The sequence below is a fragment of the Mesoplodon densirostris genome, chromosome 9 (genome assembly GCF_025265405.1).
Source record: "Mesoplodon densirostris isolate mMesDen1 chromosome 9, mMesDen1 primary haplotype, whole genome shotgun sequence".
Taxonomy (NCBI): domain Eukaryota; kingdom Metazoa; phylum Chordata; class Mammalia; order Artiodactyla; family Ziphiidae; genus Mesoplodon; species Mesoplodon densirostris.
Genome location: NC_082669.1, coordinates 36,416,082 through 36,442,653, shown reverse-complemented (window position 1 = coordinate 36,442,653; position 26,572 = coordinate 36,416,082). Strand labels below are relative to the sequence as shown.

General features: G+C 41.9%; 1 protein-coding gene across 2 annotated transcripts in view; it reads right to left on the bottom strand.

The window, feature by feature from the left end:
- Positions 1-7,273: 7,273 nt before the first annotated feature.
- GRM3 (glutamate metabotropic receptor 3) overlaps positions 7,274-26,572 on the bottom strand; it is a 105,211-nt gene continuing 85,912 nt past the window's right edge. Inside the window, exons 4-5 of one of the 2 annotated variants that reach the window (XM_060108276.1) lie at positions 21,130-21,304; positions 7,274-7,347 (exon numbers count right to left, since the gene is read on the bottom strand). In XM_060108276.1, coding sequence (XP_059964259.1) covers positions 7,274-7,347; positions 21,130-21,304 — 249 coding nt within the window. Of the gene's footprint in view, positions 7,348-18,427; positions 18,508-21,129; positions 21,305-26,572 lie in introns of those variants that run through there. The other variant, XM_060108275.1, reaches the window with a different exon arrangement.

The following is a 26,572-nucleotide window of genomic DNA, read 5'->3' as shown; positions in this document are numbered from 1 at the left end:
GTGTACATCACTACTGTCGGATTCGTGAGTATAGGTGAGGTTGCCATTGTTTTATTGTTTGTTGTGAAGTTCACAGAGGGCATTGCTTTACATAAACGTCTTCCACGTTTGATTTCTTAAATTTTATTATAACGAAGAAATTCTTTTGGCATTGCTCATTTTTATCCTGCTAACAGTGCTGATGACCCTTTCCCCATCTTGATCAAAATTTAAACAGAAGAATGAAAATACACTTGAAGTGCACCCTTTTAGAGGAACCCTGGCAGTCATACAGACTGGACAGAGTCAGGAAGTTTCCGCATAGTCACCTGTCACCTCTCTCTTCATCTTTGCCGTGCTCAACGATTATGTTCCAAGCCATAGAGATAATTGGGATTTGCTCCCAGGTAGCTTCTTTACTCTCCTGTCACTGGACTAAAATCTCTGACGTGTCAAAAATGCCTTAAATTTTAATGAACTCTCTGAAAATATAGTTGATATTCAAGGATATATTTATTTTATTTCTAATTTTAGATATAAAATAGATTTTGGCAGCTCAGTCCCATCTTTGGAAAGAGCTGACTTTTTCCTTTGGATCCCAGTGGGTTGTCATTTTATTTCAAGCACTGAAGAAGTATGACAGAAGGAATATTGTGAGGAAAATATTCAGATCAATCCTGGCTATAAAACTCACTTTAATTTTATGTTTTGCCTTTGCAGAGCTCAGTGGAATGTTGAAAGGCATAAACAAATTAATCACGTTTCTATGATTTTTAATGGACAGTTGTTATTTCCTTTCCCCTCTAAGTGGTAGAAGAAGTTATTTGTTATTTTTCTAAAAGGCAGTTTTGAAGGCTTAAATACTCCATTAAGTCAGCTGTTACCTATAATATCTCTTAGCGATCTGTCAAAACATTTAAATCAGCTTTCCACTGAATGAGACTGTGTCTTCTATGGATAAATTATATCATGCCATTTAACAATGTTGAGCAATTTGATATGTGTTCACTTGACTTAAAAGATTGGATTCTATTCTTGTTGACTTTTCCCCTCTTTGGTTACCAGTAATCAAGTCCTTTCCAGGATTAAAAATGTTTCATAGTATTTTTGTGTAGATTTTTGTCATTATTTTCTTCCCCAGGAGAGAAAAGGTGGTTTAAATGGTTATGTTGAACAATTGCTTGGGTCTAGTCATTTACCATTTGGGGTCTCCAGGTTTCCAGGTGGTGGGTCATCGATTGACTCTAGTTCTTCAAGACAGATCTGGTCAACTGTCATCTGACATGTGTCAGTAGAGCTACTTCCTGTGACTCATGGTCATTCCTCATGGGAGGCTAATATGCAGATCATTTCTCTCTTCCTAACGAAAGTAAATTTCCTGGGAGTCGGGGTGGGAAGATGATTTTATTGGCAAGTTTATTTTATTTATTTATTTATTTTTAAGTCTGCATGAGTGGTATTTAATCAGCTTTACTGAGGAATGATATACAAACAATAAACTCCATCCATTAAACATGTGCAATATGAGTTTTGAAAGTTTTATATACCTGTTACATCACTACCATAATCAACATACAGAACATTTCCACCACACCCAAAGATTTCTTATAGCCTTCCTTTCTCCTTTCACCTCCAGCCTCCAGGCAACCCCTGATTTGATTTTTAACCATTACAGCTTAGTTTGGATTTTTTATAAATGAAGTCAGACGGGAATGTAGTCTTTTATGTCTGGCTTCTTCAGCATAATGATTCTGACTTTCATCCATGTTGGTGTGGGTAGCAGTAGTTATTTTTTATTGCCGAGTAATAGTCCGTTGAATGGTGGAATTAAACTTTGTTTATCTATTCATGGATGTTTCCAGTTGCATTAGAGTTTTTATCGTCACTTAAGAGTGCTGTCTACTTCAGTGCAGACAGGACCAGTTTACATTTCTTCAATACAGAAGAATCAAGCTGTTCTAGTAGGTGAAAAGTATAAATTGCCTCATCTGGCCCATTCCTTGATCTGATTCTGTCTCAAAGGTCCTCATCCTTGAACTCAGGTCTCAACACAGTCAAGACACTTCCCATTACTTTTTTTTCATTGTATTGGCATGTTTAAAGTCAGTGTATTGCTCACATTTACCTTTTGACAGTAAAGATGTATAGAGTAGAACTTCTTCAGAGGACTTACATATCCTCACATCTATTTTCTACTCACCATGAACATTATCTCAGGTTTACATGCCCAAGTCCTAAATTAAGGTCACCCTAAAGAAAAGGACTCAAGGGGAGTAAACTGAAAAAAATCCTAACACCTGACTTATTCCTTGGATGCTAAAATGGAGTTCGCCTTCACAGTAACTGGCCAGAGATTACACTCTTGCTGGATTTTATTTTGGTTTAACATTTTCAGATGAGTTCATTTTAGGGTCATAAATGAAGGAAGTAAAAGATAGGGGCGAATAATTGAAAATTAATTGATACTACTATTGCAATTGATATTAATTGATGTTACTATTGCAATTGTCTAGATCAGAGGCCAGCAAACTTTTTCTGGAAAGAGATAGTAAATATTTTCAGCTTTGCAGGTCATGTGGTCTCTGCTGCAACTCTTCAACTCTGCCATTGTAGTATGAAAGCAGCCACAGACAATATTACAAACAAATGGGTGTGGCTGCATTCAAATAAATGTACTTTATGTACATGGAAATTTGAGTTTCATTTATATTTCACTGGTCATGAAATGTTACATTTCTTTTGATTTTTTCCCCCAACTATTTAAAAACGTAGGAGCATTCTTAGCTCACAGGTTTTATAAAAACAGATGCTAGGCTAGGATTTGACCTGTGAGCCGTGGTTTGTTGACCACTGGTTTTAGTCACTACAACCCACAAACAAAACTATTTGGAAGAATCTGTTTGCACAGATTTGTTGCCCTTTAGGAGTTTACACCTTCCAGGTTTCTCAAGTCTCTAGAGAGGATCAAGAAGAAAATAACCCATCACCCTCCCTTGATGATTTAATCACCCACCAGGTGACCAAGCTAGGTACTCTTCTGAGTTCCTTTTATAGTTCTGGGACTTGATTGCAGACACTGATTAGGAAATGATAAAAGTAAAAACAAGTGAATTGGTTCAAAGTCAACCAGCACAATTGATTTAAAAGCCTTTTCTCATTGTGGTTTCTATAACATTTGTTGCTAAGGTAACTGGATTTGGAGATAATATTCAATCTTACGTACAGATTTATTTCAAGTAACTATGTGGACGTAGTGTATATTGATGCATATAGTGTCAGCCTAGATTCCTGAGCTCTGGCACTGGAGAGGGTCCCCTGCCAGCCCTGGAGGGTCCATTGCATGTGTTCAGGCTGCGCACACCTCAGTCCACACACATGTACCAAATCCTATTTTAAGACTGACTGAGCAGCAAAAGATATGTAGGATTCCTTCAGTGATTGATGGTTCAAGAAACAGACCTCCAGTCGCCTTGAACGAAATGTCCCAGTTTGGCTTTTCATTTGCTGGAATTTTCCTCCTCTTATTAACGGTGACTCTTGGATGAAGAGCCCTGTCTAAAATAGCTTGTGGATATTGGTAAATTTGGTTTGGAGGGGAGTAATATTTCCTTTATCTCAGACGGCTGATTTGAGATTACCATTGCTTGGCTTAAATGAATGAGTCCAACCATTGAGAACTGTGCAAATCTAAGCTTTCAAAGTCACAGAACAGGAGTGATAACGGCCTTATTCATGGGTTTGGGCCTTATTAGGGCTGTGAAGGTTAGAATCCATACTGATGTTCCATCTTCCTGGCGCCTCACTTTTCTCGGCTTCTCCATGTTTCTAGCCCTTTGCTAAAGAGCTCTGGCACCCAGAACTCTCAATGGTGGGTGCGTGGATAAAGAGGGGGCGAGCTGTGGGGCAGTGTGGGGTGCATACTATAAAGGTACACTGGCTGAATTAACTCCTTTCAGGCACTCTCCTAATCTGTCCTCTGTGTGGACTGCAAACCAGCTTGCCTCACACTTTGAAAATGAGACCTTTTTATTTTACCATGAGAAGCCTGAGTGCACAAGCGAATCTATTAATACTTGAACTAGAGAGGACACGGAGCATTCCAGAAATGGCAAACTCTCAGGAATCCAACAATAATCAACCGTATCATTAGGTTCTGATATTTTTTTTATGAGTGGGATAGAGCATTCTGCTTGAGTTCCTTAAATTCAGGATGTTTTTGCAAAGATGGATCGGCTCAGTGAGTTTTATATTCTGAGAGAATGAAATGTCATTACTGGGGTTAAAAAAAAAATCAATCCAAAACCTATTTGTTTGAAATGCCTCATGTAAAAAATATTTTATAGCTGCTATTTTCCATACAGATGCTGAAAGTTCTTTAAAAGATTACTTCTAGGGCTTCCCTGGTGGCGCAGTGGTTGGGAGTCCGCCTGCCGATGCAGGGGACGCGTGTTCGTTCCCTGGTTCAGGAGGATCCCACATGCCGCGGAGCGGCTGGGCCCGTGAGCCATGGCCGCTGAGCCTGCGCGTCCGGAGCCTGTGCTCCGCAACGGGAGAGGCCACAACAGTGAGAGGCCCGCGTACCGGGAAAAAAAAAATTACTTCTAGGGATCACATGTTAGGGGATGCAGTTTTGAATAGGAAACACGGTATGAGGCAGGGGAGAAAAAGGTGATGAGAGCTGTCGGTCAATGCACTTTCAGTGCAAAGGCAGAGAGTGAGATAGAGTGGCCACTGATCGAAACCCAGCTCTCAGAAACACCCACTCACGATTCACCCACAGCCCAATTGTCTTGTTTACAAAGATCCATGATCCGTTTGATTACTTTAGGCATTAGCTGTGTCTCTGAACAACCCAACTGATATTGCCTTCCTTAGCCTATCATATCCCATCAGTGGATTGAGTTTATTTTCTCTCCCATCAGCCTTGCCTTTGCCTTGATATTGAGCAGATGCTCATTCTGAGTACACTTATCTAGCAGTCCTGCCAGTTTCTGTCACAGCAGACTTCTTTTTTTTTTTTTTTTTTTTTTTTTTGCTGTACGCGGGCCTCTCACTGTTGTGGCCTCTCCCGTTGCGGAGCACAGGCTCCGGACGCACAGGCTTAGCGGCCATGGCTCACGAGCCCAGCCGCTCCACGGCATGTGGGATCTTCCCGGACTGGGGCACGAACCCGTGTCCCTTGCATCGGCAGGCGGACCCTCAACCACTGCGCCACCAGGGAAGGCCAACAGACTTCTTTTTTGCCATCTAGTGCTGTTGAATCTGTTACTCAGTCTGGCCCACCCACTCCCCCCAAGTCCAGGTTCTTCTTTGAATATGAGAGTTTAGAGACTGTTTGCACTGTTGTCTTTGAGCATCTGGTGAGTTTTGGACACATTGATGAGGATGCTGATTCAAATGCATCCAGAAGGAAGAAGAGAATTTCTAACATAGGACTCCTCACTTTATTTCCTTCAAGGCCAGTCCTGTTGGCTTTTTTATGCATCTGCTCATTATTTCTGAATATTTTTAAAGTAGCACCAGTCTTGATTATCCAGGCCCTGGTTATTTAGCCTGTGGGTTCCTCCTAGCCCCCTCTTCCTTCCTCAGTTGCAGTTCCCTCATTAGCATATTTTCCAGTCTTGTTGCTTCTTAAAGGCAAGAACTATGTGTTAATCATCTTTTTCTCTGTCGTGGGTTGAAGAGTGGCCCCTTAAAAGATAGGTACACATCCTAATGGTACTTCATTTCAAAAAAGGGCCTTTGTAGATGTCATTAAGGATCTTGAAATGAGATCGCCCTGCATTATCCCGGTGGGCCCTAAATCCAATGACAAGTGTCCTCATAAGAGACACACAGAGGAGAAGGTGACATGAAGGTGGACATAGAGATCAGAGTGATTTGATGTCAGGAAGCTGCCAGCCACCAGAAACTAGAAGAGGGATGGAATGGATTCTCCCCTGCAGCTAAGAGGGTGCAGCCCTGATAACCCTGAGCGTCAATTCCTGTTGTTCTAAGCCACCCAGTTCGTGTTGTCAGATGAGTTACAGGAAACGAATACATTCTCTGTCCATGGTATCTGGTGCAGGACCTAGCAGATAGGTACTCAGTGAAGTTTTCTACATTAATCAGTGGTTCGTGACTCAAGGGTTTACCAGGAGAAATAGGACAGTGCTGGTAAGGATGAGCCAGTTTTAGCTCATCCGTGCTTTCCCTGTTTGCTCCTTTATTTAGGTTAGTAAAATATTCAGGTTTAGAGACGAGTCTGTATGCCTGAGCCTTGTTCTTGGGACTTTGGAAAAGCATTGGAAAAGAAGATGTACTACATTTTTGTTGCTACGTTCAGCTATGAACCATGAGAGTGATTTTCCAATGGAATAACAAGATGCTTTCCCAGGCTCCTTGCTAGTCATTAAGCTTGTTTTGGGAAATGAGAGCCATCAAACCTCCCCTGGCAGGTCAGCCTTTGTAATCAGAGGAATGCAGGGATGGAGGAACCCTCTCTTTGCCTCAGAGCCATATTTGGGCAAAATCTGGGCTGCCGTACAGATGTGGCTTAAAGAAACCAACAAGGGTATTTTCATCTGGCCACTGTAATCCCCTGATATTTATGCTGTCATCAGTCAAATTCTGATCATGCGATCTACATGATCAGAAGGCTACATCTGCTCACGGCTCCCTCGTAGGGTAACAACTTGTGTTCAGTGTATCTAGACATGAAGAGAAGCACAGTTAGATCCTTTCTTCCAACATTAAAAAAGTAGAAATGGTCTAAAGTCAACATACTCAAATTACCTGGAATGATTTTAAAAAGTACAAGCCATTTTCCACCATGCTGGAAAACCTTGAAGGTTTTATTCTCAATATCTTTGCATTAATACAGATGCTTTGTACTTTGTGCTGAGAAAAACAATCTGTTACACATAATGTAACTTTAATATACAACATAGAAACTCATCCTAAGTTAGTTACAACAAGGACCTACAAAAAACTTCATAGGAAAAAAAGTTACCTAATATCGCCACTGTATTTTCTAATAGACTGACCCTGTTAGACCCTGTCACCAATGCTCAGCTCTGTAAACAATGGTTATTTCCATGTTCTGGGGACTTATTAATAATAGGGACACTAAAATCAGTCTAAAAAGTTCTAGCACGTCACTATATACTGTACAGTCCTTAAAAATAATTTATTGTACTGTTTCTAAAAAAAGGTACTAGGGGTGATCTTTTGCTCTGTTTCCACATTCCGGAGTTGCACGTGAGCACTTTCATCTAACAGCCTAAAATCACGAGAACTGAACTGCAATTCACAATCACAGAGATGAGGTGGTGGAGTCGAGGACTTCCCGCCCATTGCACACCGTCGGCACATACGTGCTTGCAGAGGCTGGAAAACAGAGCAGGACAGAAAATTCTGGATTAATCAAGGGGGCCACAGAGCTACGGGCATGGATAATCCTAGACACTAGCTAAAAGTAAAAAACTCATTTTAACTTGGCTTCGGAGAATGCTAGGTGATTTAGTGCTGTAGTAGGTCAACCTTCTCAACGTGCTCTGCTCAAAATTAGTCTGTATCCTGGAACTTACCTCTATTACTGTCATACCTCTTGGAGAGAGTTGATAAGCATAATCACTGTTGAAAGAAGCCACTTGTGGGTTTAGAATTAGCTTTGGTAATCTTTAAACTGGTTAAAATACAGTGTGCAGAATTGAAAGCTCACTGCAGTTTCCTTAGACTGTTAAATTAATTAATATTTTCCATACCTTAATTAATTCTGTTCTCTCTCGGCCGTAAGTCATCTGTGAACTCTACTGCCGTAGAGGATGGTTTGCTATATTTTCATTGTTCAGTGGATAACCTCCGTGAAAATTCTAGTGAGGGCTGGGGTGCTAAGAACTTCAATTTCATAATAGTTTGCAGACAGGAAGAAATTCCAAAGGGATGATGCTCTTGTTAATGACAATAGTGACGATGGTGTCGGGGTGTGAGTATAATACAGATATGTATATTCATTCTTTTCATGGCTTGTCGTTTTCCTAGATAAAATTCCTAGCTCCGAACTTGTTTTAAACAAAAGTTTTGTTTTTGTGAGAAGTCTAGGGACAGTTAAGTGATACCTGGTTTGCCCTGAACGCTTTTTCCTTTTCCTGAATGAGAACAAAAGCAAGGAGCCCCATCCTCCATAGGATGAAACTGTACGGCCAAGAGAATCAGTTAGCGATGGCCTCACATTACCTTTTGGAGCTGATGACGTCCCATCGCCTGACCTGTCCATCTGGGCACACTCTGCCCGGGAGGAGCTGACCCTCTTGGCTACCTGACCACAGTTCAGGTCAAGCTGCCCAGTCAGCTGTCCCATCCTTTAAGGGCATAGCTCTTGGTTAATAATCAGATAAACCAATTTCATGTCATGCTAAAGTGTTCATGTTCACTATCATAGTGGAAATATTCTTGCTCAATGAAATTGCATTTTTCCTAGGAATTTCTTTAAACACGAAGGAAAAACTAAGTATGAAATTGGATACTATGTGGCATTAAGTGGGGGTACATTCACCATCTTTGGGGCACTGAAGTCTTTCAGCAGACACCGCCCCAACTAGGGAAACTCCAGCCTCTCCGTTTTGCACTGATTACTTGTCTAGGTTTGTGAGAAAATTACAAAGTCAAGTCTGTGTGGCTGCTTAAGGTTGCAGTGGAGTCATGTGACCTGGTAACGCTTTTGGAGATATTTTCCTCTTATCATTTTTAGAATGAGGTTCAGTTTCTTTTACAATATGAGCCCACTAAAAGCTGCAATATCTTGGGGGACAGGGATGGCATAATCGACATTTCCTGAAACTTCTACAATGAAGACATAGTGTGTGCCAGATAAATGCTTGATGGAAGGTGGTGGTGATAATAATTCCAAATGTGAGGGCATCAATTTATTCTTTGCAAAGCTTCTTAGTATACTTTATCTAATTCTCGCTTCATCAAAGCTAGGTAAGGCAAGAGAAAGAACAAGGGGAAACGGAGTCCAAGCAAGAGTGCTCCTGGCTATTCAATATGTGCGTTCTCTGCAGCTTCCTTGTAACCACCTGTCTACTTGGCATCTCCATGTGGCTGTTTAATAGACATTTCAAAATCAAGTGGCCAACGCATACCTTTGGATTCCCTAACCTGTCCCCATTTAGTCTTCCTTTCCTCAGTGAATGGTCTCACCATCTGGCTAGTTATCCAAACCGAAAGTCTAACATTTAAGCTCCTTTCCTTTTTTGTCTCTCCTTGTGGGTCAAACCCGTGCTCAAGTCTAATCAACTCAGGCTCCATCTCCAACTACTTCTGTCTCTGCATCTAGCGCCCCGGTCCAAGCCAGCATTCCCTCTCTCTGGGCCACTGGAATAGTTGCACTACTGGGCTCTCCGTGTCCACCCTTGCTTCCCGGCAATGCTTTCTCTATACAGTAGCCAGAGTATTTTTAAATGTAAGTCAACTACCTACACACCTCCTGTGGCTTCTCTTTGTGCTCTCCTTACTCTGGTTTATGAATCCCAGCACGATTCAGACCATGCCTATCTTTCTGAATTCACCTAATTCTGTGCTCCCGCCCCTACGCTTTTTTGCTTTTGTTCTCAAACACAGAATACCTATTTCTCAGTTTCTGGCCTTTTGTAATAGCTGTTGCCTCTGCCAGGAACGTTCTTCCCTCCCTTAATCACATATCTGGCTCTTTCCTGTCATCCACGTGTGAAATGTCACCCTCTGAAAAAGGCTGTCATCAGGCCACCTAGTCTGAAGTAACCAGCCAGTTTCTCTCTGTCACGTTATCCCACTTTAAAGCTCAGTTTTTTCCTTGCCTTTTTTTTCCCTTAGTGTCTTACGTCTTATACTCTTGACTAGAAAGTGTGCTGGGGCTCTGCTTGTCTTTTTCATTATTTTATCCCTATTGCTCGTCATGGAATAGACACTGTATAAATATTTTCTGAATGATTGTATGAATGATTGCCTTTCAAAGAATGGGGGGAACCAAGAAGTTTAAAGAAAGAAATAATCTATTATACTGAAGGAATGACCAGCAATTGTGAGGCCTTTCGGCAGCCTCATTTTGGAGCAGGTTGGCCTTTCTGCTCCTCAAGCCACATGGTGGCATCGACCGTCACCCACGTCTGCAAAGAACTGGCTGGGGCTGTGAGCATCCCATAGCAGGCATGCTGCCTTTGACATTTTGGCTAAGCTCTTCATCTTTTCCGGGATCAAGTTTTATTATTTCTGTGCAGGATTTTCATTTTCAGAGGTTGAAGAGGAATGATGTGTCATGGGGGTACGTCTAGGAGAACCAGGGATTAGTGTGTTAGTGCTCTTTGCTGTCGACCTTGAACTAGTCTAATCCCCTCTCTACCTGTACTTTTAAAGATGGTATCAGAAACCTACTCTGATGTTCCCCATACTATTCTGGAATTCAGTGTAATTCTGTTCTTAAGCGTGCACTTAGGATTTGCTTGCTCACTGCATTCTAAGTTCTTAAAAATTGGGTATATTTTGACCATGTAGGTAAGAAGTATATGGGCTGCAAAGATAGCCACATGGAAAATCCGCAAGCTCATTAACGTCACATAATCTTCTACTAAACACCCTGTGGACATCATTATGGAAGGTTACAGAATAACCTGGAATAATCTACCTGCTTTGGAGGGACATTAAAGGGAACCTTCCACTCTTTGAGAGGAAGATAATGCAAATTCAAGGTCTTCTTGCAAGGAATAACAATAGCAAAAAGCCCCACAAGACTCTGCAATTATTTTTTTTTCCCTAAACACTTTTTAGTGTATTGAAGGGGATTGTAACTTGTATTTTTCTGCTTCTCTTTTTCTGTTTCATCTGTAGCTTTTGCCAGTGCATTTTTTTATTATGTTAAAAATATTCCCATTTTGGTACATGCTGAGAGGAAATTACTGTTTTATGAGTTTACCATCTCAATTACTTTGCCTTTCATAAATATTTTACATATGCTCCTGTATTAGCCCATCTGTTATTCCCCAAGGTAGTAAAATATGTGGAAGAGGAAAGTGCTGTCATTTTCGTGTGTGTGTTTGTGATGAGCTTTTCTATGATTTTAATGAAATTCTCACGAGATTTTTAATGGCGTAAGTTTAACCTATTTTCATAAGTGAGGTGAGGCAGATTTCTATAATCATCCTTTCTGTCAGAAATAAGAGGTGTGCAGGCTTATTTTTGGCTTTTCTGGGAGTCGGGGTGAGTAGCAGCTGTTACTCTAGGCTAACGTGGTACTTTTTGCTATTTAAAGTGAAAAGTGAAGAGAGCTGAAAAAAGACCTAATAAGTTCCACAGCTGACCACAGAAGGACCATTCACACCCATCAAAAGGTACGTTTTGCTTCACAAACTTGATGAAGCTTTAGAGATCAATGCAGCCAAGTGGCAGCTTTGTCTAGCGCCGTGAAATCCACTTTTCTTGTACCAGTAAAGCAGAGACTGGCCAGGCTTTGGAGAAAATGACCCGATTTTTTCTAACTGGGCCCTCAATCAATGCTAAGCATATTTATTTAATAGATTCTTATGGATGCCAAGTCTGTTAGTCAATTTAGTGACTGAGACTTGGTTCCTGAGAATCAGTGTGTTACTCTGTGTAACAGATCAGACTTGGAAAAACTAAAACAAACATTTAAACAGAAAGGACATTCCAGTCTGTTCCCAGCTGTTCCATTTCCTTGCTCCTGGTGACCCCAAATAATTTCTCCCAGCATGGCTGCTGGTTTAGATATTTTAATTCTGTGGTCATGGAATACAATTTCCATCCATTATTTGTTGACTTGTCCTCCTGCTTTGTCATTGAACCTCGTTTTTTACTCATCACCTTAATTTACCTGTGCTAGGGCCCCTTGGTCCCATTTCAAAAGAAGTATATGTGTTGATAATGTTGTCTGGGCAGATGTGATACTGCTAGCCACTTGTTTGGTAGCCTTGCTATGTCAGAGATTGCTCAGTGGGGGACTGAGAATCCATTATTCATAAAAGTGGGCTAGATCCTCGGCGTGTTTCCCTCTTATGACTAAAGTAATTGTCATAAACTGTTACTAGTAGTCTTAAGAGGAAATCATATTCATTATGATGTTGGATAGAAATCTGTAAACATAAGATTTAGTTTCCAAGTGTGGAGTTAGAACTTATGAAAGCGAAGACTTCTTCATTCAGTGATTCATCTCTTAGGAGACGAGATTCATGGGAAGAGGAAATACAGCATGTACCTTTTTATAGACCGCGATGCAACTTAATTACCTCATGAACAGAAATTCCACTTGGTCTTCAACTTAATACCTCAGTCCACTGTTGCCACAGCATGCGGTCCTTTCCAATCATGTTCTTTTATTCTCTCTTCCCTCCCCCAAGAAGTACCAAAGTTGGATGCACAATAATTTGTAAATAAAAAGACCCAAGAATTTTTTGTACTCTTCTTCCTATTTTTCATTCTTCTCACATCCTCTTAGTTGCTCAACACCCTCTTTTCTATCCAAATGCGTTTTCAGGCAAGGAGCAGAAACTCATTCACCCCAAGGCTCAAACGACTCATAGGAGCTATAAGTGCTACTGCATCTGGGGATCCAAATCAAAAGCCAAAAGGGTTAAACTCTAATAAAATAATGTCAGACATTACTCCTTCTTTCTAGTGGAGCTGATCCTGTCAGCCTCACCTTCCAGTTATCCACAGCATCTGCACACTGTATTAGCTTCCACTGCTACCAACCTGATTTAAGCCACCATCATCTGGGTTAGGCAGTAGCCTCCAGAATGAGGTCTCTGCCTACTTGCTGTCTTATATTTTGCCCACACAGCCAAAACCATGCTTTTAAAGTCAGTTCCTGCCACAGTGCCGATGAAACCCTTCAAGTGTTTTCTCAGTTCTTGCAACAGAAAAGTAAAAGTCCTTACAGTGACTTCCAGAGTCCTCCAAGATCTGCTCCATCTTTGTCCTCATCTCCTGTCACTTTCACCTTTATTCATTTCCCTCTAGCCTCATTGGCCTCTTGGATGTTCTTCTAACTTTGGACCTTCGCATTTGCTGTTCCCTCTGCGTGGAATGTCTTTCCCCCAGACATTCCCCCAGACAAGGCCTGGCTCCCTTCTTTCGTTTCCATCGTGTCTCTGCTCAGTGTCATCTTATCACTTCTTTCCACTCTATCAAAACAGGAACTCTCTGCATCCTCAGTCCACCTTATTTGCCTATGTCCCATATTATTTTCTTCGCATCACTTATCAGCACCTGAGTTATTAAGCATTGTCGGTTTGTCTGTCTGTGCCCCCTCTTGCCTGATTAGAATGCAAGCACCGTGAGTGTAGAGTTGGTCTGTTTTGTTCATTACCACATCTCCAGTGCCTAGAGCTGAGCCTGGGCACAAAAATTTCTTCAATGAAGGAGTGAATTATCCATCAAATTGGTCACATTTACTTGGTTAGTGGTTTCTCTCCCAAACCCTCTGAAATTATTCCAGGTAAGGCAGACATGTTAAAATAATTTTTTTTCCATATGAGTAGGCATTTTCCTGCTATAGGCACAGAGATATTTCCATTTATAGATGTCCTCCAGAGAATTTCACTAAAAATGAAAAGGAGGTCATAGAAATAGCATATAATAAATTGAGGTTAGACCCTTTGCTTTGTTTTAAGGTTTTGATCATCTGAGATCAATGTATGGGCAGTATTTGATTAAATACATATTTTCTTTTTTATTGACATATAAACATAGTTCTCAGCATGGTACCCTGTTCCCAAAGGCGTTAATAAATTTGGGGTTACGTGGAAATGCAGATGACTATAGGTATCTCTCATTCAATATCAGACTTGCTGGTTTAGGAACTCTCTTTGAGCTACTATGTTTACATTCTGTTCTAATGTACAATACAGAAGGGAAACTGTACAATGTAATGTAATTCAAAAAAGTGATACTTTTAAAAAACTATGGAAATGAGAGAAATTATATCTGACATAAACATTAACTATATTCATTTGTCTTCATCAAATCACATTTTCTAAGAAACTTAGTGTGTAGCCTCTTTGGAATATCAATGCCACACCTTGTCTGTGTACAGCCTGGGTGTGGGGATCACTGGGGGCCAAAGATACATGATTTATGCTGTTGAACTCCCTGGTATGGGCTTTTGAGAGGAACACAAGTCTGTACTCATGCTGGTAGAACAAGATGCTGTCATGTGTGGTGCTTAAGAGAAAGCTTTTAACTTGAAAAAAAATCATTGCATGTGCAGATGCTAAGATTCTCACTGTCAGAATAGTCTCTGAGATGAATTTTGTAACTGAGCTGGGGCAGAAAATCCAGAGGCCACAGGAGCCATAGAGCAGCTTTTGAGAGTTTTATCTATGACTTCAGTTATCAAATTCCTTAAAGTACCTAATAGATGGAACCGTGGTTTTCTCATCTATAAATGTGTTTGTTAGAATAAATGATCCTTAGCATCCCTTCCAGCTCCAGTCTGTGTATTAAAGAAGGTGGGCTAGGGCCTCCCTGGTGGCGCAGTGGTTGAGAGTCCGCCTGCCGATGCAGGGGATACGGGTTCGTGCCCCGGTCTGGGAGGATCCCATATGCCGTGGAGCGGCTGGGCCCGTGAGCCATGGCCGCTGGGCCTGCGCGTCCGGAGCCTGTGCTCCGCAATGGGAGAGGCCACAACAGTAAGAGGCCCGCGTACCGCAAAAAAAAAAAAAAAAAAAAAAAAAAAAAAAAAAGAAGGTGGGCTATAGCTGCTTGGGGAAAACCTAGCAAAACAGTAGAGGTAAAGAGAAAATGATTTAAGGGTTGCTTTAGAGTGGTTGTGAGAGAAGTAACTGGAAATGTCAAATAAAAGAAGGAGAGGTATTAAACATCAATTTCCTAATGTATATAGGGTTACCTATTATAGCTGGAGACTATCCTCCCGTCCTCAATGAGGGAATGAAAGGGAATAGAACGAATGAGGTTCTCAGGAGTGCTGTGGACTTTGCTCTCTTAAGGGAAAATGGATTGACATCTATCTGATTCGGATGTACTAGGTGTATTCTGCCTGGAAGCAAATGGCTCAACTTGCTGAAAACTCTAGGCTCTTCCTACGTTGGTCAGAGAGGATTTATGTTTATAATATACTTATGCCTGTGGCGAGGAAGACGTTCATTTCAGTCTGGGTTGCCAAATAACTTCCTAATTTGCTGGCCAGTCATCATGGGACTCCCTGAACTGTAAAGTGCAGGTATATTATGCTGTTTTTCTGGACTAGCACTGTAGAGAAGAAACTTGGCATTATGTGCTTTTATTTATTTATTTTTTTAATAAAGTCCTGTTCAGAGTTGAACAATGGCTTGCCCCGGCCAACCGGGGTATCTTCAAAGCTTGGCCATTGATAAATGCAAAAGCTTATCCTCAGGCACTTGCTTTCTGTTGCTGAAGCTCTGTGGCAAATTATACTGTGAAACTAGAAGACGGTTCCCTCGATCTTTTTAGACTGCTGCTTTCTTATTATAATGTGCAAATGCTTAGTGATAAAGAATAATTCTATTAATTGAGCAGTTCGCACATTACCACCTAGACAAGTGACTTTCTGAATAAGGTTGTGGCAGAGAAAATCAATCTCCATATGCCCATGGTTCCTCCGGGACCCAAATCTGGGCATCATTAATTAGCAGAAGCCTCTTGGCTGATCTTAATGATAATGACATACGTACATCTGAATGATCACCATGAGCAAGAGAAATACACATCCCCGTAGGACCACGTCTGGGTACATAATACCTCTGAAGACTGTGGGACACACTCCATTTCTTTCTTCTCCCCCCAGTCTACGCTGATGCAAACCCATATATTCTGACCTGCGCAGGGCCTATAGCATTTTATGCTGCCAAACCTCACGTGTGCATCCAGCTTGTCTCCCTCAAAACGACACCATTCGCTTACATTCTGCACCCATGCTGGTAGCACAAGATGCTGTCGAGTGTAGTGCTGAAGGGAAGGCTTTTAATTAAAAAAAAGAAAAAATCATTGAATTTGCAGATGCTAAGATTCTCAGCATACGTTCTTGATTGCCTGTCTGTGGGAATCAGCTGTGGGAAGCTCCTTTGCTTCTAAAGCTGAACAAAACAAAAAATGACCTCTTTTTTTTTTTTTTTCCTTTTCCAAATATAAAGGATGTTTACTTATGTGTGTGGGTGTGGGAGCAGCATTATAAATATGAGCTTAGGATTTCAGGGTCTCTGAGTTCTACTGCTATTGGAAGGTGCATTCCCACCTTCAGTAAATGTTTCTTGAGTGGCCAGGTGCTCCTATGGGGGAAATGCCTTTGAGGGTTCGGACAGCAATGGGGGAGATGACTGTGCTGGGATGTGGCTCTTGACATCATGAGGCAAAGGATGGGACTTCAAGGGCCCCTCCTTCTCTGAACCCAGGGCCTCCTTTCTCTTTGAGGGCATCTAAGTGGAGCTCCCTGCTCTGCACTGATAGCAGTGGATGAAGCAGACGGGATGGTTTGGGCCAAGGTTCTCAACCCGTTTTCCTCAGACCATCTCTGTTGAACTAGCTGGAGTATCTGTTACCGACCAGACTTCTGACCTTTACCAAGACCCCATGATACAAAGGGTGGGGCCTGGGAATCTCCATTTCAAAGATTTTTTTTTTTTTAATACACAAATATTGGGGACAACTGGCCTATGGGTACACTTAGTGGAGAAAAGTTACTGTTTCCTTTATTTTTATTATTCTGACTCCCACTGTATGTAGTTAATCAGATACAACTAAAATTGGTCTCTTTTGCATATAGTACTATGTAAACATTTCTCAAATGGTGAGTTTTCCAAGATGTCCTTAACGATGTTCTTTCTTCCATGCCTGCTTCTGAGTTTGGCCATGCTTTTCTATCTTTTTGGAGCAACTGCTCAGATTTTAAAGCCCACTAACTGATCTTCTTTCTGCTGTCAGCCGCCTTAGCTGCTGTCAGGGAGCTCACTTAGACTCCAGAGTGATGTGGTATCTCTGCTACTCTCTCGCCAGAGAATTAACCCTGAATTAATATGGCCGCACCTTCCAGTCAAGGTGACTTCTTGGTATTGCATAAGGTTAAGTGTGTCATGTCACTTAATCCCTGCTAAGAGTGCAGTACCGGTTGGATTTGGGATTTGGAGAGTGCAGCATAATAAAACTGGCCACGAATTCTTTGAGCGGTGGAGTCTGCCTCCCTCCCCTTGAATCTGGGTGGGCTCTGTCATGCTGTCTGGGTCCCATGTGGAGAGGCATGCCACCAGGGCACCATGTATGAGAGTGAATCACTGTGGACCCTCCAGATCAGTTTAGTCTCAGCTGACACCACAGAAGGACCCCAGTCAAGGCCTTGCAGAGCAGGTGGACTGCTCAGTCAAGCCCTGCCTGAATTCCTGCCCCACTAAATCAAGAGAGATAACAAAAGGGATTTCTTTTAAGCCACTAAATTTGGGGGTATTTTGTTATGAGGGAATAGATAACTAAATGTGTCTGTGTGTGGCAACTCTGTTGCTCTACCAGCTTACTCTCGTCCATACATGGGGTTTTTGTTTTTACCTCTGGAGGCACTAAGTCAGAAAAACAGCAGCAATACTGGTAACAATAATCCATTGGAATAAAATGCCTGCAAATACTTAACCAGAAGAACATAAATTATGTGCAACCTAAGAAAAACACATGCTGTACTTAATGAATGCAGAGCAATTTAAGGATTTTTCTTGATTCTTTAAACAGCGTACTTCCCAGTATTTAGGAGGGAAATGGATATTAAATGAGCTAAATCTATAATGGAGGAAACAGGCACTGAAATATTAAACCAGTTGCTTAAATTTTCATCATAGTGGGTCAGTAACACGTTTATACATAGAACTAGATCCCATAGGCAAGTGGCTTTCAAATATCTTTGATTGCAGTTCATAGAAATAAATATTTTACCTGAACCTGGTACCCATACGTAAACTTGAGCAAACTTGGTGAAATACTATTTACCCTGTTACATATGATGCACTCTAAGATACTTTATTCTCTTATCTTTTTATCTTTTTTATTATTTTTCTTTAAATGTCCAGGTCAGTTTTATTTTATTTTATTAATTAAATAATTAATTAACTTGGCCACGCCGTGCAGTATGCGGGATCTTAGTTCCCTGACTGGGGGTCGAACCCGTGCCCCCTGCATTGGGAGTGCAGAGTCTTAACCACTGGACCACCAGGGAAGTCCCTCTATTTCCGTTTTTAAAAAATGCTGGTCAAACATGCCAAATAAATTTCATGACCCACTAATGGATTACATTCTACAGTATGAAAAACACTGCCCAGGACACTAACCTTCCTGGGACCAGGGATTCTGTCCTATTCACTACTGTGCTTAGTAATTTCTGGTGTATAGAAGGCATTCAGGCATTTAATGACTTTAATGAATTTCATGAGAGTGGTTCCAATTTATTAAAATGGGAAGGATACTAATCACAAGTCAGGAAATCCAGTGTCAACTCTTGAATCATTGTATATCCTTGAGAAGTAACTTCTCTTCTTTTCTCACCTATAAAATAGAACTTGTGATATCTTGTACACATGGGATAAAATGAGCCCACAAATATTAAACTATCGCGAGTAAAAGATAAAGAGTTACAAATAAAAATAAAAGATCAATGGATTCGTTACTTATGCACTTTGAAATGCCTAGAGATACCACTCAAATGCTTCACTTTGTTACTTTACTGCCACTTCTTTAATTTGGATTAATTAGAGGAAAATTGTGGGAAAAATGATATCTAAATTTAGACCTTTTTAAAGAAAAAAATTAAATTTCACTGAGTAACAAAGTCGTCCTAAAATGTAGGGCTGGATAGACTCCTACCTTGAAGTAATAGTTGGACCACTAGCCGATTAGATACTGAGTGACAGCTTAAGCAGGTCCATGGCAGTTGCAGTACATTGTTTTTGTGTAAATGGACATTTCTGAAATTCTGAGGGGAGACTCGATTGGGTAAAGTGTCCTTGTTAACTCTTCAGGAATTTTTTTTTTTTTTTTTTGCGGTATGTGGGCCTCTCACTGTTGTGGTCTCTCCCGTTGCGAAGCACAGGCTCCAGACGCGCAGGCTCAGCAGCCACGGCTCACGGGCCCAGCCGCTCCGCGGCATGTGGGATCCTCCCGGACCGGGGCACGAACCCGTGTCCCCTGCATCGGCAGGCGGACTCTCAACCACTGCACCACCAGGGAAGCCCAGGAATTTATTAATTCCTAGTACATACATTAGAAAATGCCACCATATCTAAATTACTGAGGTTTGGATGTATGAGATCTGAAAAGTGTCTGTGGAAGACTTAGGGACTCTGCTAACTTGTTTTAATAACAGCCAAGAGCTCTAAGCCTCTTTCTGCCCAGAGGTAAATCATGCTGCATAGCCTGGGGTAATTTTCCTTTTGTTCTCCCTGGAATGTCTACCAAGTAAGTAGTTCCTGGGAAATTTCCCGGCTTGTTTTCTGGATGAAGGAGCATGATAAGGTGGTTTGGTGCCCTGGCTTTGAAATCAGAGAAACTGGCTCTTAAGTTCTGGTTCTGCCACTTTCAATACGTGTGACCTTGGGTAGATCTCCAAGAGTTGTGAGCGTTAAATAAGCTATATCACACGTGCACACATGTATGAAGTACTTAGCACAGTGCCCAGCACAAAGGAAACAATAAATGATAGTTCCTCTTAGCTGTATTATTGTTCTTTTTATTAGTTATCATTATTAGTTATATGCCAGTTCTTTCTGGTCTGGACTAGCTAGCTTTTGTAGTTCAGCTGCTGGAAAAGAGATTTGTTTGCTCAAGAAATAAGCAGGTTTCTTTAAGGTTCAAGGAAAATTATTTCACAAGTTTTACCAGGTCCTGGGACTCAGCCCTCGTGACACCTGGAAATTTAGCCGAAAATGCAATAAGGTCTCCATCTCTATAGCAGCTGAGACGGAGGAGTGGTATGCACAGCGCATCACTGAACATGTGCTGTCAGCTATCAGTCTTCCCTTTGTTTGCTAGGAAAAGGGCAGCCCTATAAAATTGTGCACTTTGTTGGAGAAACTGGGGCACTAATGCGATTGCTCACTTTGTGATGCTGAGCTATTTCGAAGTTTCCTTTCTAATCGGCTCAGGGCAAAATTGTGAATCAGTCATTTGTCTCTGTCACTTCCAGTCCTCCTGCCCCCCACCCCCCTCCCCCCTTCCTCTCCCCCCCTTCCCCCTCATCCTTCTGTCAGTGACTTTCTCCTACTTCATACCATAGATTAGCTGAAAATGGCTTAAAAGGTTGTCCCCTTTAGCTATGTTTGTGTTTTAGATGCCTCTAAAGAATTAAATGATTCTCCAAGGCTACTGTTGCAGATATTTGCAGGCCAGGAGGTGAGAGAATTCTGACTGGGAGTTACCCTGGTATCTTTCAGTTAGCACTGCCTTCTCAGCTGAAAAACCATCATGTCTTTGTCTTTGAAATAGGAGGAAGATCTATTCTAGCGTTTTCCAAAGTGTATTCCATGGGATGTGCAGTTGATTTTACTGTGATCAGTTACTTTTAAGAAACTGTAAATAACAAAGTGAAACAGGTTTCCCTGCTGTAGAGATTCTTAAAAACCTTTATCATGCTCATGTCAAAGGAGGTGCTTTGAACTTCCAAGTGGGTATTTAGGATGTAGCATTTTCCACCTTATTTGATTATCTTCCTCTTTGAATTTTTATGAAGCACCTTCAGCATCTATGTGACACAGAACATGCTTTATAGAGCACCTATCTAGTCCAACCCTCTAGGCCAACTAAGGAAGGAAATAGTAAAGTGATGGCTCAAGGTTACCTGTTGACCTAGTTGCAAAGTCAGGACTAGAAATTTGGTTCTCTGGCTCTACAACTTGGTCAAAAATCCCATTTGTGGTTATGGATTTAATGTCTGTCATCCCTGCTAGACTGCATACTGCCAAAACCGAAACTTGACCTCTTCCGCTTATCACTGTATCCTTAGCATCCAGCACAGTACCTGGCACACAGTGATCAAACCAGCACTTACTAAACTGAATTGAGATTGATTTTGGGGATGGACATGTGTTGCCTGTTTCTGTCTATGTCTGTTGCTCTCCTTCTAGCCTGCTCCCTACTCTATATGAAGGGGTCAGTGTCAAGTTCCATACTTACACTGAGAATACGTGGTCCCAGTTCCACTGACACTGAACCTGTTCAGGTGCATTCTGTGTGTGACCACATTCTTCTGGGGTTGAAACAGGATGATGTGCACCTTGGGTGCAAACAAACAGCCCAGGACCACGAATCCACTCAGGCTAACCGAGATGCACATGGTCGTTGTCTGCACCTATAAGAAAAGATTGCCTAGTTAAGTGTCTTGACTATAAATTCAATACAGTGGCCAACTCAAGAGAGCACTGAAAAAAGAGCAAACTGAAAAAACCCAGATCATCCACAGTTCTGTTCTTATTCTAGCCAAACCAATACAGCAATTATATTGGATCTTCTGAGTTTGGGATGCACATGGAAACATTGCTTAGGATTTGTAAGCAAACACTCTTCATGTTTGGTGTCCTGAAGGCTTGCCAAGACTTCACACAGATTTTCTTGTTTTGTTTGTTTTCTTCTTTACTTTGTATAAAGATATTTCTGCAGAGCCACTGAAGTCAGAATCTTAAAGAGTAAAATATCAATATTCAATGATGAAGTGACCAGATAACTGATAATTTGAATCAATCAATTTGGCTTGTTTAAGGTTTACTATATTATGAACAAATCTGGTCCAGTTTCGTATTTCCATTTATCTTTCTTGCTGGGAGCTCTATCAGCTCTTGGTTTCCCTATTCAACACTGGGGGACATTATCAACTTTCTTCTGGGGTACCTACTCTTTTAATTATTTCATTAGCATCTCTCTGGAATTTTGATACATCAGGTACTCACTGTTCCATCTTTCTGTTCTCCAGGCTTCTATGCACCCATCCTTGACAGAGAATTTTCCCTTGCTCCCTCTTTGCTTCCCCTGAAAGCAAACCTCAGAACTAGGTTTTGTCATCTCTTCTGTTCATTCCCTGGTCTGCACTCTTCATCTTCTCTGCTCTCCTCATTTATCCTGGCTTCAGCTCCCATAGATTTTCTGGAAAATCCCAAATTAGATTCTACATATTTAATCACTTTCAGTATGAAAAATGGAAATTAATTATTTCTTCTATCAGTTTCTACTCAGAGTAACTATGGTAAATCCTAGAGTCATTTTAGAGTTCTTTTTCCTTTTTCCCCAGCCGATACTATTACCAGATAGCAATAATTTCTCATGCCCTAAAGTGTCTGACTTTCTTCTGTAATCAAAGGAAGCTGAAGACTGAACAGTTAACTGGAAGAGCCACATAACTTTAGAAGACTTCTTTCTGTTTTTGATTTTTAAAAAATCCGGTTACGCTCGTATCATAATTCTTCAGACTCTGGTTTTACTTTAATTGCTGAAAGTAAATCTCTCCTCATTATCTTTTTTTTTTAATTTAATTTAATTTTTGGCTGAGTTGGGTCTTTGTTGCTGCGTGCAGGCTTTCTCTAGTTGCGGCGAGTGGAGGCTACTCTTCATTGCGGTGTGCGGGCTTCTCACTGCGGTGGCTTCTCTTGTTGCGGAGCACGGGCTCTAGGCGCGCGGGCTCAGTAGTTGTGGCTCATGGGCTCTAGAGCGCAGGCTCAGTAGTTGTGGCTCACGGGCTTAGTTGCTCTGCGGCATGTGGGATCTTCCTGGACCAGGGATCGAACCCATGTCCCCTGCATTGGCAGGCGGATTCTTAACCACTGCGCCCCCAGGGAAGCCCTCTCCTCATTATCTTAAAGCTCTTGCTCCCCTAACCACTCCAGTGCTCTCCAACTTGGTCCCCAGTTTCAGGTTCTTCTCTCTTTTGTCAGCTTCCCAGAAAAGTCTACTATCTAATTCCATGATGGAAAAGCGTTGATAAGTCATAACTATGTTATTTATAGCAAGTCCATTACTGATGTAATTTTTTTTTACATATATGTATAATATGATATTAGAACTGTGCTGTTCCTGCGTCGGTTTTGACCGTGGTACCAATGTGAAAGCTATCAGATATCCCAGTGGGGGTGAGACAAGTTCAGATGGGCACTTTTTCAAGAAAACCCTCTATAACTTTGAAACTCCTCAGATACTTTAAGACATTACAAGGAGAGGAGAAAGGAGGCTTCTGTGAGGAGATCTTGCCCAAAGCTGTGCTGTGAATTCCATGCCCTCCACCCCTTAGGGGGATTGTGTCCATCTCTTCACTTAAAGCTTACAGAGGAGGGCGTCACTGTGGCCCTTCACAGAAGGTTTGAGGTTTTTCTGTGGTTGGGAGGATGCTCTGGCTGGGAGCCTGATTCCTGTCTTGAAAATCTAGAAGGTGAGAAATGACTAGTCACTTTTGTAGCAGAGCGAGGAGACTTGCTGATGTATTGAGATAGTCCTTTACTCTAAAAATTTATCAAAACAAATGCTATGTGAGTGGTATGCCAGACAAGTTGAGCCATTGTGGGTCGTCTAGGGCCCATATGGAAGGGCCTGGAGTCCTTCTCAGAAGGAGGCTAGAGGGGAGTAGCTGGACTGTGACAACTCAGAATAGTGAATTGCCAGCCAACTCACTCAAGGACTTGTGGGAGAAAAAGGCCAGCAGGACCTTTCTGATGATCAGGTGAAAACACCCTTTAATCATCTTCCAGGTTACCCCAAGGATGTGTCTTTAGCCACTGCGGACTTAGAGATCATAAAGTCATCCTGTTACGTAAGAACCATCCTACTTCTTCCTTATTACCCTCTAACCGGGCCTGAGAGGGAAATAGCAACTGGTGGACTGGGGAGTGTGAGCTGGGAGAAAGGGGAAGCCAACCACTGCAGCTCCAAGGCAGGCCAGACCTCAGGAGAAAATGATACTGAATGTTACATCATGATATGATTTGATAACTACATAGGACAAGTCATTTGAATTTCCTACTAGAGACTTTTTTCCATTGAAAATGATTGTAGGACCTTTTGTCACCTACGGGCACACAAATTCATGGGCCTACCAAGGTCATGAGAGTTTTCATTCATTGATGTATCCCCAGCACTAGGATGGTGTCTCACATAAGGTGAACAGTCAGTGTTTGGATGTATCCACTGGAATTTCCATCCAGGGGTGGAGGGGTGACTAATCTCACCAACTACTAAAGGGACACTGGGAAGCATAACTAAAGGTGCATTTTGGTCATAGTTTATGCTGCATATTTTTCAGTATACCTGTTTTAAATTTGATACCTTTTAATTTTTTTCAAAGCCCAAGTATCAGCCTCCTAGTTTCAGTTGCTCAATTTCCTCTATAACTCACACTATAAAGAGTCTGTATTTATCTATAATTATTTGTTCTGAGTCTTTGAACACTCCCAGTCCATGCTGCTTTGTTTTCATCTTCTTCAAGCTCCTAGAAACACTTGACATGGTTAATCACTTCCTGGATACATCCTTCCCTCACTGGACAGTTCCTTGTCTGAGTTACCTTTGCTGACTTTTTCTCTTCTACCTGAATTCTAAGTGCTGGAGTGTTTCAGAACTCAGCTTTGGACACTCTTCTCTTTACCATCTCATCGAGTTCCATGGCTTAAGTACCTCCTATGTGGATGATATTCATATATGCAGTACTAGTTCCAACTTATCTTCTGGGCTTCCAGACCTATACATTCAACTGCCATCTTGGCATATTGTTGTGGTTGTGTAGTGGGCAACTCAGAATGAATATGTAAGCAGAACTTGATCCTTTCCTCCAAGTATCTCCATTTAAGTGACACCAAATGCCACCCACTTGTGCAAGCCGAAAACCTGAGAGTCATCCTTCATTTTGCCATTTCCCTTACACCTACACATCCAATCCAATAGCAAGTTCTGTTGGTCTTTTGGAAGAGAATCCTTTATGGTCTCTTGGGCTTCTGTATGTCTTTCAAGCAACAACTCCAACTGCCTTTGTTCTGGACTTTCTTTTCAATGGTATTTTTATAGCAAAGAGCCCTAGAAGATAGAGGTAGTGCCTGTGGAACAAAGGACCAGCATATCACTCATTAGAGAAGATTCAGGTTCCCTAATCTAACTGTTCTTCCCTGCAATGCCACCGCTGACTGTGCCGTGGTCATTGTGCCCTTTGCATCTCCTGTGGGAAATGGGGCTCAGGTAACCAGAGCCAGTGCGGAGCTCTGGCTACTGCTGTTGCTTTGAGTCAAAGTCCTTTTTGTCAGTGTCAACAAGACTGTGGCAAGCTAACATGTTAAGTTAGAATCAGTCAAGTAAAATCTCAGACCCTTCAGTCTTTGACATTTGTGACAGTGAGATTGGAAAGGCTTTCTCAAAGAGGAAGGATGAGGGCCTTGTGGGCTGATGAAGAGGCCTTGAGAGCAGTCCATGGGCATCCATAGCAAACAGGCTGACCAAACTGTACAGCCCACCAGGCAATAAATAGTGCTCCACTTTATTGCCATTAAAGAAGAGGATTTGGGGGGTGGTTCGCAGGCTGAGTAACAGGAAGTAGATTCAGATAGAGCTGCTAGACCTGTACTGAAATTGTTGCTGACTCACCTCTGGGGGTGGCGTGGATTTCCTCCCTATTCTGGTTCAGGTCCTTGGTGGACAGAAAGTTCTACTCTTTTTTCACATAAAAGTTGCAGAGACAAGCACCGACACTGACCCTGAAAAGAGAAGCCTTCAGAGAAGCAGAGACCAGGTGAGTCACTTGAACTTTGGCTGGCCCCCTTGGGAAATGAGGGAAGAGGGCGACTAGTGCTTGTGAAGGAAGAATGGCAACAGCTAGGCCCTCTTAGGGCTCATCCCTTGCTATAGTCTCTCACGCCAAACTTAGATCCATTCTGCGATGACAGAAGTCTCAGTTTTTTACAGTGGAACCTGGCTGCAGAAAAGGAGCTTTGACCCTCTCTGTCAGATTACCCTGAAACAGGATAATGCTCTGGGAAGCCATAGATGAGGCACTGACCAGTATTTGGGCTCTTCCTGACCTGGATTGGGTTTAAAATGCTGACAAAAGTGCTGCACCAAAGAATGAGATTGACGCAAGGAAATCTGGACAAATTCTTGCAGTCAGCTGCAGCCTTGGAAAGCTTGCTTAGCCCTTATGCTAAAACCGGGCAAGACGCTAAGAGATGTTGTCACGATGAGACAGCAAATGCCCTGGATTAAGATGAACTCCTTGAAAAAAGTTGCAAGTCAGTGCAAGTCAGTGGCAAGTGAGCTGAAATATGCAAACCACGTGGCCCAGGCAGATAGCTACCGATATCTGGCTCTGGCCTCTGAGTCAAGGGGTCCCCAAAGTTGAAATGAACAGTGACAGTAATGATGACATTGCCATTCAATTCAGGGTTTTGGGTGCTCAGAAACATTGGACCTTCGTTTGGTTGAGCCATGCGTGGCTGCTGCATGCTTGAAACACAGAGCAAATGTGCCTTCCTTCCTGGCATGGAGATGTCCATGCTGCCTGATTCCTCCCTTACTCTCTCCATCCTGATTGTAGCTGCCCTAAGAAGAAAGGAAGGAGAGGAACAATGTCTCCCCATCCCCAAGGGTGGCTGCCATC